This window comes from Eutrigla gurnardus (assembly GCF_963514095.1).
Source record: "Eutrigla gurnardus genome assembly, chromosome: 20".
Classification (NCBI taxonomy): domain Eukaryota; kingdom Metazoa; phylum Chordata; class Actinopteri; order Perciformes; family Triglidae; genus Eutrigla; species Eutrigla gurnardus.
Window position 1 is genome coordinate 16,915,102 of NC_139931.1, and position 15,083 is coordinate 16,930,184.

General features: G+C 45.4%; 2 protein-coding genes and 1 long non-coding RNA gene across 3 annotated transcripts in view; all 3 read right to left on the reverse strand.

Moving 5' to 3' along the window:
• LOC311031623 (NACHT, LRR and PYD domains-containing protein 3-like) overlaps positions 1-15,083 on the reverse strand; it is a 52,725-nt gene that overhangs the window by 14,375 nt on the left and 23,267 nt on the right. The gene's annotated exons all lie outside the window — the stretch shown is intronic.
• Positions 1,888-3,038, reverse strand: LOC311031634. The gene is made up of 4 exons (XR_014599098.1): positions 2,724-3,038; positions 2,506-2,572; positions 2,166-2,331; positions 1,888-1,977 (listed from the first exon to the last, which is right to left on the reverse strand). It is a non-coding gene; the product is annotated as an uncharacterized lncRNA (long non-coding RNA).
• LOC311031632 (beta-1,4 N-acetylgalactosaminyltransferase 2-like) lies at positions 10,248-13,805 on the reverse strand. The gene is made up of 4 exons (XM_084038027.1): positions 13,703-13,805; positions 10,967-11,110; positions 10,522-10,750; positions 10,248-10,424 (listed from the first exon to the last, which is right to left on the reverse strand). The coding sequence occupies exons 1-4, from the start codon at positions 13,715-13,717 to the stop codon at positions 10,249-10,251; spliced, it is 564 nt and encodes a 187-aa protein (XP_083894153.1). The 5' UTR covers positions 13,718-13,805; the 3' UTR covers position 10,248.

Below are 15,083 nucleotides of genomic sequence, written 5' to 3' on the forward strand. Positions count from 1 at the left end.
CATCTAGACGGAGAGACTGAATCTGTGTGGCATTATAACAGCTGATAAGCCAGGGAAAGAAGAACAGAAAAAAGAGATGAGGAACGTGAAAGTTTCTCATTTACAGTTCCCTAAAGCATTTATGGTCTATTTGACTCTTAATGCACCATTACTTACTTAATGACCATCGTGCTGTTTTGATGAAGACCAAGACCATAAACTCATGTTTACAATGTTGCTGATATAATAAATCAGGGGAGAAGTAGAGTCATTTTCTCTCGCTACAGCAGCAGAGCTTAGTATAAAGACTATTTTCCAAGTCAGCTGGTGTGTTCGAGACGTCTGGAGACGTTTTCAAGAAATTTCATTCAATTCTTCTAGTTGCCGAGTTCGCTTGTGCTATGGCTAGCGCAAGTCAATCGTTCTAGCTAGCATGGCATTAAAAACACTCATACCGACTCCACAGTGCACCCGAGCCAAATCAATTAAAACACTAGACTGTCGATGTACATGTGATGTTGTAGGTCATCATATTGAATTGAGACGAACGGACAACTGTTTGCATGAACTCAGGATTATTCCCGGGATATCCGATGCACGTCTGACTCATTTCCGTACTCCGTCATGACCAACCAATATACGGCAGTGTCGCAAACACTACATCACTCTCTTCTTTTTTTAGACGCCTAACATCACAACATTTCTGAATAGGCATACATGAACTTATGCATTGTAAACAGACGAGGCCAGATACCATTTACTTGTGGCTTCTAGTAAACAAAATAACATTTCACACAGTACCAAACAGTAAACGTTCTTCTGGTTTCAAATGTCTCATATACCCTCACTGCAAAATTTTACGCTGTGAATTCACAATAAATTATTGGATAAATTTTGCATGACTTTCACAGTAAGGATTACAACAATATATTGTAAATTAAGTCACAGCAATTTACTGTGATTTCAGTATTGTGATATTACAATGCACTGTTGTAAAAGCACAACTGTATACTGTAACTTTACAGCTTCTATGGCAACGCAATTACTGTGATATTACAGTACATTACTGGGGAATTACAACCTTTTGCTGTACATCATTACAACAAGGCCCTGTACTTTTACTGTGAATTCACAATAAATTATTGGATACATTTTGCATGACTTTCACGGTAAGGATTACAGCAATTTACTGTGATTTCAGGTTTGTGATATTACAATGCATTGTTGTAAAGCACCGCCCCCAACAAACAACTCTGAGGTAAAGGCAATGTTAGCCCAATGGCATATTTATTAACAAATAAATATTTTTCAACATACAGCAAATGTCAAGAAATTCAAGAATACAAGAAATTCAACTTCCTAGTCAAACTTCAACTTCAACCAAGAAATTCAACTTCCTCAGCAAAGTCCAGACTCTTCTCTGTTCTGGTGCCTCAGTGGTGGAACGAACTCCCGACCAATGTCAGGACAGCAGAGTCATTTGCCATCTTCCGAAAAAGGCTCAAGACTCACCTGTTCAGACTTCACCTCGACTCTACATAGCATGACCCACTAACACCCTCCCTCGACCCCCCTCCCCCCCCCCCCCCCCCGCAAAAAAAAAAAAAAAAAAAAAAAAACTCGGATCGTAGCACTGTTACTCTTGAAGTACTACTTTACTCAGATGAGGACCTAGCACTTGTTCTATTTTTAGCTCTTACTGCATCGGCAATGATACGTCGTGGTTTCTTTGTTTCCTTCTTTTGACAAATGTACTTATTGTAAGTCGCTTTGGACAAAAGCGTCTGCTAAATGACCTAAATGTAAATGTAAATGTAAACTTTCCAAAGCAATCTTAAAATGCAGATAAATTGTGCAGAAACTTGCGAGTGAACTACCTGTCTCACTATGATGGCCTCAAAGTCAATAGGTTTCCTCAAAAGGGCGTTTGCATGAGGGTTCATTGTTGTCCGCTTCTTGGTCTTTGAGCCTCTTCCAGGATTGATGCCCAGGAAGCACCTGTTAATAAGCAAAGATAGTTTTAGTTTTAAATAGATTTATGGATGAGTTCGCGAGATCAGGATGGTCTCACCAGGCTAGCCTCAGGTACCTCCATTGTCAGCAATTTAGAACTCAAGATAATCATTGAGTTGGAAGCCTGTACTATAATGTGAATTACAAGGTTAAAAGAGATCTTTATACAATACCTTTGAATGAACTCCAGCGTCGCCGATCCAGCAGCAGGATACTCGAGGTTGAAGACTGAATAGCTGCTGAAGAAAGCAGCTACTCCGTGTAAAAACAAAGGGTGTGGGCCCATCACGACATGTCCCTCGATGGATATCAGCCATCCAGAGGGCTTCATCATGTCACCTGAAAATGAATAGATACAACATCATGTGTTATGAGCACTTTGAGATCTGCTTCAGATACAAAGGGCTATACAAATGTAATTTGTTATCATTATTTATTGTGGTGATGTAGATTTCTAGAATCAAAACAAAATACTGAGTTAGAAATGTTGATACTAGATCCAAGTAACATTACCTTGAATGATCAAGCAGGAGGTGCTGGGGCATTCTGGAGTACTGATGTCCACAGCAGTGGCACATGGCTGTAACATAGTAACACACAATAGCATGGATTTAACATTAAAGGATAAATATTGTTCATTGGTCAGAGGTAGTAAATCATACAAGGTAATAAATGGCGTCTAATGTAATCACTCATTTTACATTCTAAATATTTGAATAAAAAATCTTTACATTTCAAGGATGCGTCAGGTGGTAGAGCTGATGGGTCAGGTGGTAGAGCTGATGGGTCAGGTGGTAGAGCTGATGGGTCAGCTGGTAGAGCTGATGGGTCAGGTTGGTAGAGCTGGTGGTATAGGCCCAGCAGCCTGCAGGTAGGACCTCTGCTTCCTAAACATGAATTTGCAGTCCTGTGTGTTTTCTGTAGCAGTCAGGCACCCCACACTAGTAATAATAGGGGGCATTAGTATGCTGTTTTGTGTGCTGAACGAAGTTATACACATTCTCATACACATGCTCACATCCAACCAATTTACAGTGGAACATTGTGGTGCATTTTAACTCGTCACCTACCTTATCTATTTCTCCTCACTCTTAGCCTGACACTGAACAGGATGGTTAGCCTGGCCATCTGATGACCTGGAAAAAAGAAAAAGGAGAAATTACACAAAGGCAACCAACAATATGAATTTCAGTTTGAATGCAGATTATGATCATGAGTATGTTGTAAAAAACATGATCTGTACATAAATGTAATGGACATTTTTAGAGTTACATCACCTGTGTACGGCAATATTATCCCTAGCTGAAACTTGACCAAGAGCAAAAGCGTTTTTGCAGAATAGTAGCCTATCCATGCATGGCGAGCAGCTGGTCTATGTGGAATATCTCTAACGATGCAGGGAGCCGCTATATTCCCCATAGACTAGCTAGTCATTAGCCTGCTTAGATCGGCTACCGTTCGGCAAAACCGCTTTTGCTCTGGAGTCAAAAACGAACGCGAAAGTAAGTGAAAAAGTTTGTGCTTAATGTCGCTACGTGTACTCTACAGTGCGTTATGTTCGGCCACGTAGCCCCGGTTTGATATGAAGCTGAACTGGAGGATGCGGGTGTATTGTTAGCTTCGGCTAACACGGATAACCCACTGTCTCGGTGCGGAAAGACCACTCATGAGAGGAGAATAGTGACGGCGACGTTACGCTAATATGCAGCAAAACACTTCCATGTACCCCCGCACACGCTAACCCAGAACAGACCAGCCCCGCGAGCGAACATGACGACAACAGTACCAGTAACAGTCCGGAACGAAAACACATCCGAGTGGAAACAACGGCCCGCTACTGACCAGTTCGGCTTCAAATCAAACCTGGGCTACATGGTCTAACCATATAACACACTGAAAAGTACACGTAGCGACATTAAACACGAACTTCTTCACTTCCTTTCCCGTTCGTTTTCCTTCTTATTTCTCTCTCGTCTTATTGTTCTTATCTCACGTAGCAAATCGTTGCTAATCGTGCTAGCAGCCGTTTGCTAGCTAGTATTATTACTACTGCTATTAGCAAATGCTGTGAGATAACGTTCAACAATTTCGGGCACTTGCTAACAAAATATGAACTGTGTCATGCGAATAACGTTCATGTGAAAGTAAATATTATCATCATATTAAATAACATGGGTGTAAGTGCTGCAAACAGAGTTATGCATGCTGCTCACCTTCTCCATTCAGCCGGGATGAGAAGAGGGAAACCGCCTCGTCTTCAGTTCAAACCAAGTTCGGTTATGTCATGTGACTTCCCAGGATAGTTCAATACAGTATTTCACTGTTGAATGCTGTGAAATCCTTGCATTTTTTTACTGTGTTGCTGTGATATTACAAATCTTGTTGTGATATAACAGGGGTTTTTTGATTGCAGGATTTTACTGTAAAATTAGAGTTAGATGCTGTAAAATCCAAAGATACTGTAGTTTTTACAGGTATTCATTGGGATATTACAGGGGAACTAAATTACAACAAGTTACTGTAAAATAATACTGTTAATTATTGTGAAATGCTGGTAATTTCTAACAGTGCTGGTATTCAACATGTTTCAAATATCAAATAAATATATCAACCCTGTGCTATAACATTCACAGTAATTTGCATAACATTCTCTGCATTACAAGTGCAAGTGTACTCGGTACGAACAGTCATTAGAACGAGCTGTCATGTTCACTGACAGTAATATGAGCTATGTTGGCATATATCTCACACATAGTCCCTTAGGTACGGAGGGCGCTGTCGTCTGGTTCTGGAGGGGTACCTTTGTGGCCTTGGTGAGGCACCAGTGACAGCGTCACCGTCATCATCTTCGTCGGGATCTGATGGAATGTCCTGTATCTCTGGATTCACTCTCTTGAAAAAAGATGAATTACGAGTAATGGAATGTCCATCTCTGGTCGCAGTGACATTTGAGCCCTTCACTTTTGAAACAGTATGTGACTTTTGTGCGCATCTTGTACCGCAGCATTAGGTCGGCTGGGGATGCTCCAGTGGTGCTGTGAGGTGTAGAGCGATACTCACGGAGGAATGTGTTGAGTGTCTGCTTCCACGGAATGTTCACAGTCTCTGACACTCGGATGGCTTTCCCGAGTGTGCGCATGAAACGCTCTGCTGTCGCGTTGGCCTGAGGCCAGAGGGGTGTTATCTTCCGATGATGGAAACCTAGGCAGTCAGCAAACTTGGAAAACTGTTCATTGTTAAATGGTGGACCATTATCTGTTTTGACCACTCGGGGTATACCAAACATGGAAAACACTTTGTCAAACACTGGGATAACTGTGTTAGCTGAAGTAGACCTTATTATCTCAACTATAGGGTAGCGTGAGTACTTGTCTATAATAACTAAGAGATACTCTCCCGTAGGGAGGGGGCCATAGAAATCCGCACTGATATTAAGCCAAGGGGCTTCTGGTAGATCTGACATTCTCAGGGGTAAATGGGTGTGTTTGCTTGACATGCTAAACAGTTCTTTACAGTTTGTTCTGCTTTCTGATCGATGTCGGGGAACCATACCTTTGACCTGAGAAGTGTCTTTGTTTTAACAATGCCCTGATGTCCTTCATGGGCTAACTGTAGCACTCTGTGTTCAAGGGATGCTGGGATGATGATCCTCGTGCCTCTGAGGACGATGTCGTTGCTGGGCAGCATGCTCAGCTCTTCGCTGACTCGGATGAATTTCTTCAGAGTAGCAGCATGCTGTGTGTTGTCGGTGATCCTGTGCCACGTGTTGTGTCTGATGTAGGAAGTGACCTCCTGTAATATCGGGTCCTTGAGTGTTTCTTCTCTGATCTCGGCGAGGGTCATTGCTTTGGGTGTAGCATGGTGGGCAATGAAGTTGACATATTCTTCTGCTACCTTCCCTGCTCTTGTAGATTCTCCTGTTGGTGTCTTGATGGGGTGACGTGACATGTAGTCGGCGGGGTTCTCTGCGCCTTTCCGGTACTCCACGCGAAAGTTGTAGGGCTGGAGTCTCAGTCCCCATCTCTCGATTCTCGCCGGTGGTTTTGATTTGGGGTTATTCCAGATCACTTCAAGGGCTTTGTGGTCTGTGACCAAGGTGAAGGGGTTTCCGTAGATATATAAGTGGAAATGTTCACAACTCCACACGATGGCCAGTGCTTCCCGTTCGGTCTGTGAGTAGCGTCTTTCCACGTCACTCAGAGCACGGCTGGCATATGCTATGGTGTGCCTCTCCCCTTTTCTGTCAGATTGATAAAGAATGGCGCCTAGGCCGACTGGGCTGGCGTCCACGATCAGCTCTGTGTCCTTAGCTGGATCGAAGTACGCCATGACTGTGTCACTGGTGAGGCTGTCTTTGATTGTCTGTAGCGCAGCAGCGTGCTCCGGGCCCCAGCTCCATTGTGTGTCTTTTTTGGTGAGCTCGCGTAATGGAGCGGAGATGGTGGCAAAGTCTGGTATGAACCGTGCACAGTAGTTTGCCATGCCGAGTAGGCTTCTGACCTCTGTCGGGTCCTGTGGGTCGCTGGCTTGCTTGATGGCGGCGACCTTTTTGGGGTCGGCTGAGATTCCGTCTGCTGAAAAGATGAACCCGAAGAATTCGAGGCTGGATTTATCAAACTCACACTTTTTGCGATTGAGTGTGAGACCTCTCTCTTTCAGTCTCTGGAACACCGCTCTGAGGGTGTTGTCGTGCTCAGCCTGTGTCTTGCCGTGGATGATGATGTCGTCACTCAGGTTCTTGACACCGCTGATCCCTTGCAATGTCTGGCATATTGCATTCTGGAACACCTCCGCGGCAGACGATATTCCAAAGTTTAGGCGTTTGTATCGCCTCAGACCTTGGTGTGTGGTGAAGGTCGTGATGTATCTGCTGGCCGGATGGAGCTCTAACTGATGATATCCGGCAGTCAGGTCCAGCTTGGAGAAGACCGTTGCTCCGTTGAGCTCATGGATGACGTCGTCCATGGTGGGTGTGATGTGGCGTTCGCGCTGTATGGCGGTGTTGGCTTGTCTCATGTCGACGCAGATCCTCATTTTATCTGGGTCTTTTGGTTTGGGAGGCGTCACAATTGGGGAGACCCATGGCGTAGGGCCTGTGACTGTCTCTATGATGTCATCATTCTCGAGTTTCAGCAGTTCGTCTTCGACTTTTTTTCACCCGCCTGTGTGGCTGACAGGTAGGCTGCACGTCTTTGTTGATGTGTAGCTTGACTTGAAAATCTTTTAGTTTGCCTATTCCCTGGAAGAGCTCTGGATAACTGTCCACCAGCTCGTCTGCCACTGTTCGGCCGCTTGTGGATGAGACGCTGTTGACTATTTTGATCAGGCCAAACTCATCGGCCGTTTTGTAGCTTAACAGGGAGCAGCCATCACCCTCCAGCACGTAGAACACACCCTTAGTCTTTTTGTTCCCTGCCTCTATATCACAGTTGAATGCTCCAGCTATGGGCAGTGGGTTGGTGCAGCCATAGGGATATATCTTTACACTGACTGTGGTGAGCTGCGGGCGTGGAGTCATTGTGTTGAAGACGGACTCACTGATAATATTCACTGCAGCTCCAGAGTCTATGAGTGCTGATATCTTGGTACCGTTGAGCTTGATGCATGTCTGTGGCTGCATATTGCCACTGTTGCTGTTTATTATAAACACATATTTCTCATCGCTGCTAGACGAGTTGTAGCCACCATTTTGCTCGGTGCTGGTCACATTGTACACTTTGCGTCTGTGTTGTTTACCTTTCTCTCTCTCTTCGTCTTTTGGCTCACGCCCTCTGGTTGGTTCTTGTTGCCTAGATCTGCATTGTCGAGCAAAGTGATTCATCCTACCGCATGCTTTGCAGTCCTTGCCCCGTGCTGGGCAGTCTCCTTCATGTGGATATTGTCCTCCACAGTTCCTGCAGTTATTGCTGGGCTTGCCTCTCCCAGTGTATTGGCTGGGCCGCCAATTCTGCTGGATCACATTCACTGATGCAGTATCTGTCTGTTCCATGCCCGCTGCTTGCTGCTCGGACAGTTCTAGTGACCTGCCATGGTCGAGAAGGTCCTCTAAGCCCTTGTCAGGCTCTCTCAGCGCGCGTCGACGCAGCCTGGTTGAAGTGCAGCTTTGAATCAGCTGTGCTTTGATCTCTTTGTCAGTGTCTGCAAACTCACAGTTCTTTGCAAGCATGCTTAGTCTAGTGCAGTATGTGTCTAGATTTTCGCCTGGCAGTTGCACTGCCTTTCTGAACATATAAACTTGATACTGAGTGTTCTTCTTGGGGGTGAAGTACGTTTCGAGCCTTGCCTTTACGTCCGCATATTTGTCTCCCTCATCTACGAGCGTGTCGTAGATATCTTGCACGCGCTCTCCTGCTAGGTGCAGCAGCAGTGCCTTTAGCCTAGCATCGCCGGTGATGTTGACCGCAGTAGTGTAGTTTTCAAACCTCTGCACCCATTTGGTCCAACGCGGTCCCACCGAGCTTGGATCCGTTTCTGAGTCAAATGCATGGGGTGCAGGAGTGTGCGCGAGCGACATGACGAGTGCAGCGTGTAGCGTTGGCCACTCAGTCCTCGGAATGCTGGCTATGCTAACTGTGAAGCTAGCTAAACTCCCGCGGTTACGAAACGCTTTATATTCCTCTTCTTTTCCGGACTTTATTGTTCCATATTTATCCTCGTCGCCAGTGTGATGTTGTAGGTTATCATATTGAATTGAGACGAACGGACAACTGTTTGCATGAACTCAGGTTTAGTCCCGGGATAGCCGATGCACGTCTGACTCATTTCAGTACTACATCATGACCAACCAATATACGGCAGTGTCGCAAACACTACACCTCGGACGCGTTGCGTCGAATCCCTCTGGTAAATAGAGACCTGACACACGCTGAACAGTCAGGCCTCGTGCCCTCAGAGCTGGGTGAAAAGCCCTTTGAGCTCGGACCAACACCGGGCAGCGGGCGGCTCCGCAAATCCACACATGTGGACTCACCGTCAGACTCAAGACTCTAAGACGCGCCGCCCGAAATACTTCCTGTAAATAGGCAATTGAACCGGGTCGAATTATCGGGCCTCATGCCCTCAGACCTGGGTGAAAAGCCATTGGACATCACCCAAAGACCGGGCAGCCCATGGCCACGCGAACCTGAACCTCTGCTCCGTCCGGAGAGCCGTAAACCCTCGGAAGCGTTGCGGGGGATTCCCTCCTGGCACCACCAGTCTCCGTTTGTTCGGTCCCGGTTCTCAGTTCCAGCGGGGGCTATCTCGGTCACCACAGACGCTCGTTCACGTTGCCCTTTGAGCATCCCTCTTGCGCAATTCTTCCTCTGTATATTCAGGCTCGTACAGGTACGGTTGGGTTTGGTTCGAAAAAAACTCCTCATCAGAGTCTTCAAAAGTTTCAGTATATTCTCAAAAAGTGGCCATTTCTGTGAGATTGAAGAAACTAGCACTGCAGGCTACTCTGCGTCTGTAGCAATGACAGCAGGTAAACAAACTATTATAGAACCGGTAACTTATAAGTGCTAGGTGATATCACTCCGCTGCTGCCATAGCCTACTAGGAAGTATGACACGCTGCTGCTGCTGCTGAGACATAAATCCTTAAAAATGCAAGGTTGGTATTATTTCAAACATTCTATCAACACATATGTACATCGATAGTCTGCTGTTACAATTGATTTGCCTCGGGTGCACTGTGGAGTCAGTTTGAGTGTTTTTAATGCCATGCTACCTAGAACTATTGACTTGCGCTAGCCATAGCACAAGCGAACTCGGCAACTAGAAGAACTGAATGAAATTTCTTGAAAACGTCTCCAGACGTCTCGAACACACCGGCTGACTTGGAAAATAGTTCTTATGTCCAAAATTCCGAACTATCCCTTTAACAAGGGCGCCGAAAGGAAGCGGGCTCCGCGCCTATTCGCGACGCTTCCGCGACCGCCTGGTGTGAACCAGTCTCTCTCAGCATCAGCAGACGCACCTTTTTTTTTTTTGTGCGGGCGCTCATGCCGCCCCTCCACGAATGCCGCCCTGAGCGGCTGCCCATACTGCCCATATGAGAAACCGCCCCTGATGTAGATTGCTATCTGACCTTATTGCAGTTTTAACAAAGTTTATTCTAATAGCCATTAACAAATAAAGAGCATTTTTGACAGTGACCGGATTTTGATTAAATTTGCAGTAATGAATAAATTAATTAATCAGATAATCCAACAATACAAAGCATAACAAATGAATGCGGAGAAATATGTAACCCAATGACCTCTAGGTCTTTTATTCATACACACTTTAGGTAGTTTTTGAAAAAGTGAAGCTGCAGTTTAAACGCCACGTCTCCCTTTGGAGGGTGTCTGAATTTGTCGTAGAAGGCTTCGGCCTGATAGCGTTGATGGCCAACGGACACGTGATTACACGTGGCAACCATTAAGGAACCCAGGCCATCCATGAAGAACTCTAGAGCCAGAAACAGACATTTACCCTTTTAGACAAACTGGAACAACGTGGACTTGCTGGCACTTGGACTCCAAACTTTGTCTGGGTCTAGACTTACCCGAGTGCACCAACCTCTGGAGCTTAGGGTCAAATCCCACCCCCTGTACAGAATGTGTACGAGCCAGGAAGAAGGTGACTACCCCGCTGGCCAGAGAGCATTGTGGGTAGCCAGGAAGTGAGTGGAACTTCCCATTAGACTTCCTGTGCAGGCAGCCGCCATCCATTTCATCTCCTTCCTCATAGATGAGAGAGAAATAAAACTGGTTCCTTTGTACCGCCCCGCCGACCTGTCAGAACAGAGAGACCAGAGAACCGAGATTTTAACTCGCAACCGGTCAATCTTGCCCAATGCATGCTGGGATAGGATCCAGTTGACACATTGTAGTTGTACAAACAGGTGCACAGGAGGATGAACAGCGCTGTTTGAAAGAGAAGTTTTTATACTTTTTATTCCAGTAAACCCCCCAGTACACCCCCTCAGACCTGAGCCATTTCATTCTCACCACATCCAGTTCAGGAACCGCCTCCATCACCTCCACCAACTTCTCTATCTTCGTCTGCTCCGTAAACACAAAGTCGTCGTCCACCCACAGGAAGTACTTGGTGGTTACCTGGGAGACGGCCAGATTCCTGCCAGCAAACCAGCCCTGAAGAAGGAAACACGGTGCATCATTTAATTTCAAGATAGTAAAATTTAGCAGAGCATTGTCAAAACATTGAGTTCATATTGATGCTTACTTACATTGATACCTGTAGTATTTCAACTCATATACAATCACCATCCTCAGTGTTAAAACAGACTAACCCGAAAAGAGGACAAAACTCAGTTTGATGGATGACAGACAAATAAATGAATAGTCTAAGAAAGAGAGAGAGAGAGAGAGAGAGAGAGTGTGTGTGTGTGTGTGTGTGTGTGTGTGTGTGTGTGTGTGTGTGTGCGTATGTGTGTGAGTGTGTGGGTGTGTGTGTGTGTGTGTGTGTGTGTGTGTGGGTGTGTGTGTGTGTGTTTTGCTTTGTGTTTTAAAATGACACAAAGTTAATTCCAGCTCAGGTTACATTCAAGACTTGATGACTGAATGACACACCTGAGATCAAGAGACAAAGACACAGGAGGGCCAGGGCCAACCTACACAGAGGCAGGGGTGGATTGGCCATCGGGAGTACCGGGACTTTTCCCGGTGGGCCGGTCACTAATGGGCCGATGGACGGCCGTTTTTTATTTTTTATTTATTTTTTTATTTTATTTTATTTATTTTTTGCCATGCCTCGCCTTGCTTTGATAACTAGTGTAACTCTCCCGGGCGGCCCGGGGAGAGAGACGTGCACCAGCTCGGCCCACAGTGATCAGCTGCAGACAGAGAGGTGAGAGGTGATGATTGGCCCGGTGGCTTGTCTGTCTACAGAATGGCCCTATGAGAGGCTTTGGAGGCCCAGGAGTCCCACCCACGCATGTTCTAGACCCCCCCTCGTCCAATCACTTTTAATGATGAGGAGTCGATGATGAGAGACGGGTTAACACCACACGAAAAACAAAAATGGAGAAGGAAAGTAAAAAACGCTTAGGCGGTGCAGAAAAATTGAGGGAAAAGAAAAGAAAAGCTCTAGCAGCACAGGCTGCTAAAAGTTGAACTATCACGCAGATGTTTGCAGCAGGGGCCGGCCTGGCCGGAGCTAGCAGCACCGAAGCAGGTCCGTGTCCTTCACGTGAGTCTGACAGTGACAGAGAGGCTCCCATCACTGCCCTTATGGTGCAGGAGGAGGCTGAAAGAAATGTTGAGGAAGAAGAGACTCCATGTGAAGGAGGTAGCAGGTATGTGCCTTCCAGAATAGTGTGGATAAACATTCATTCAAATAAATGCTTCAGAACGGTTGCTTAACTGTCTATGAACTTTACTTGACATAAGCAAACTCTGGATGGTGTGGTGTGTTACAACTAAATCTAGTTATCTAAAGTATTGGAAAACAATAACCATATTCACCTATAATGACATCCCCCAAATCAGGTCACCAGAGTTAAAGTGTTTACAACTTAACAAATATGTATGCTTTACATATTTTTTTCAGTCAGTGTTTATGGTTTATTGTCCTTCAACAGTTTAACATACAGTTCAAATTAATAAAATACTGATTAACTATATTACAGTAAAACATCTGCATACATATTACTCATGATGCAGTACACAAATTACAAGTATTTCCTCTTATGTCATGCTTCATTGTCTATACATTATGTTGAGCTGTACTATCTTTCTAAAATAAAATTAGTGTTTGTCCATTTTTCAGATCAATATACTATTGTTTTCCATACTTTAGCCAACTAACCAAAGTTCTGATTGCGTGCAGACTCATTATTTGCATGTAATCTTGTTCAGACTTAACTTATTCCACACTATTCCTCTACTTTTCATGTCCAGGTTTGTGATAGGCGACAGGCCCAGTACATCATCTCCTGTGGAGATGATCTCACCAGAGACCCCAGGCAGCCCAGTGAGCCCACCCATAGATTATTTCACCCGCCCCAACCTTTCTCCAGTATCCTTCTTAAGAGCAAGTGAGCAACACAATGCGTAGTTATCATTTATTTTATTCAAGGCTTCAGAATATAAAGGGATATTGTTTAGTATAGTGGTGTTATTAAGAACTTATGTGTTTGTACATCAACGGGGCGATATCTGCGCGCGGATTGTAGTGGGCCGGTCTGGACCAAAAAGTCCAGGGCCAAATTTTTGTCCCAGTCCACCCCTGCACAGAGGCATACTGTACAATCAGCAAAGCAGGACTACAAGCAACTGGTGTTCCCCAAGGCTGCGTTCTCAGCCCAATCCTCTACCGCCTCTTCACACATGACTGCACTCCCTCTCACAACTCACTCATCAAATGTGCAGACGACACAACCATTCAGGGAGGAGGTCCATACACTGACCTCATCATGAACACAGAAAACAAAAGGAATAATAATTAAAAAAAACGGTCTGTGCATCAAAGGAGAGGTGGTGGAGAGGGTCTCCAGTTTCCAGTTCCTAGCCATGCACATCGCTGAGGACCTGACCTGGAGCCTGAACTCCTCCAGCATCACCAAGAAAGCCCAGCAGAGACTGTTCTTCCTGAGGACCCTGACACCCAACAGGCTTCCCCAGAAACTGCTGTGGAACGTCCATCACTGCAGGACCTGGAGCGCGTCACGAGGACCGCTACCCCCTCCCCAACCTGAGCGACATCCAATCGAACAGTCTACTCACACGGGCCAACAACATCCGACCCCTCACATCCCAGGAAAGCCCCTCTTCACCACCCTCCCCTCAGGGAGACTAAGAACACCAGCACACGCACAAGCAGGCTGCGGAACAGCTTTTTACCCCAGAGCTGTGGACAAGCTGCAGAAATCATCACACACACACACACACACACACACACACACACACACACACGCACACACACGCACACACACGCACACACACGCACACACACACACACACACACACACACACACACACACACACACACACACACAGATATCCTCCCCCCTGACTCACTCATTGCAACAGACTTACTGCAACACAGACTAAACAATTGTGCAATAACTGCTGCGTTTTCATATTTATATTCTCATACATTTTTATATTTGTAATTCTAGCTGCAAACTAGAGACTAGAGATGCTCCTAACAAAGTTTGGTTTTATAACACGAAAATAAAGATCTATCCATCTATCTAAAATTATTAAACGCAAAATATGAAAGGCCCTATCTAGAGCCAGTGCTGGGTTTGTCTGTTCTGGGCTCCTGTAGACATATGGCATTCTTCAAAATGGACCCACTCCATATGTAGATGTAAATGGCTTATTCTAAGGTAAAGAAAATACAACACTTCTTATTCCCAGGTGATAAGCAGTGGTGGACTTCTCTGCTGGCCATGTCAAAATGAACACAAGCATTTTTTTCATAATTAAATTAATGTGTCTGAACGTGTTTGAATTTAATTACTTTTTCAGTCTGTTACGATTATATTTGCAGAAAGAATATGGTTATTTTTGTGAAGCTGAGCTGGATTTTCCATATGTCTTTAAATGCATCACAGCTCCATGGACCTGCTCTAGTAGTATTGCTAGCCTTGCGTTGAAGCTGCCATTTCCTATTTGGTTATAACTTTGACTGACGTGTGTCATCAGCCAATCAAATTTTGATGCATAGTGACAGAACGCCCCAGTGGCCCAGCGATGTGTCTGCGCTGATGTCATCAATGAAGTTTGAACCTTTGGCGGTTTTTTTAGAGCATTGTGAGTGAACTAAGCTATGGCCGCTGCCTTCACACCAACTATCGATCCTGTTTCCGATCTCCTTTGTGTGCCTTTTTCAAGGCGCTCGTTTGGAGAGAAGACAGAAATGATTTCAAGAGGAAGACCTACACCTAAGCTGGATGGGCGGATCAAGGCCGGCAAAGGTTTTGTGTGGCACTTCACTGAGGCTAACTACGACCGCTATGACTGGCTAACAGCTAGCACCAAGCGGAACAAGCTATTTTGCTGACCCTGTTTGTTTTCTAATACCAGTGTGGGAGCATGGAACAGCACAGGTTTTAACAGCCTAAATAGCTTCACCAAGGCAGCTATCAAACATCAGGCA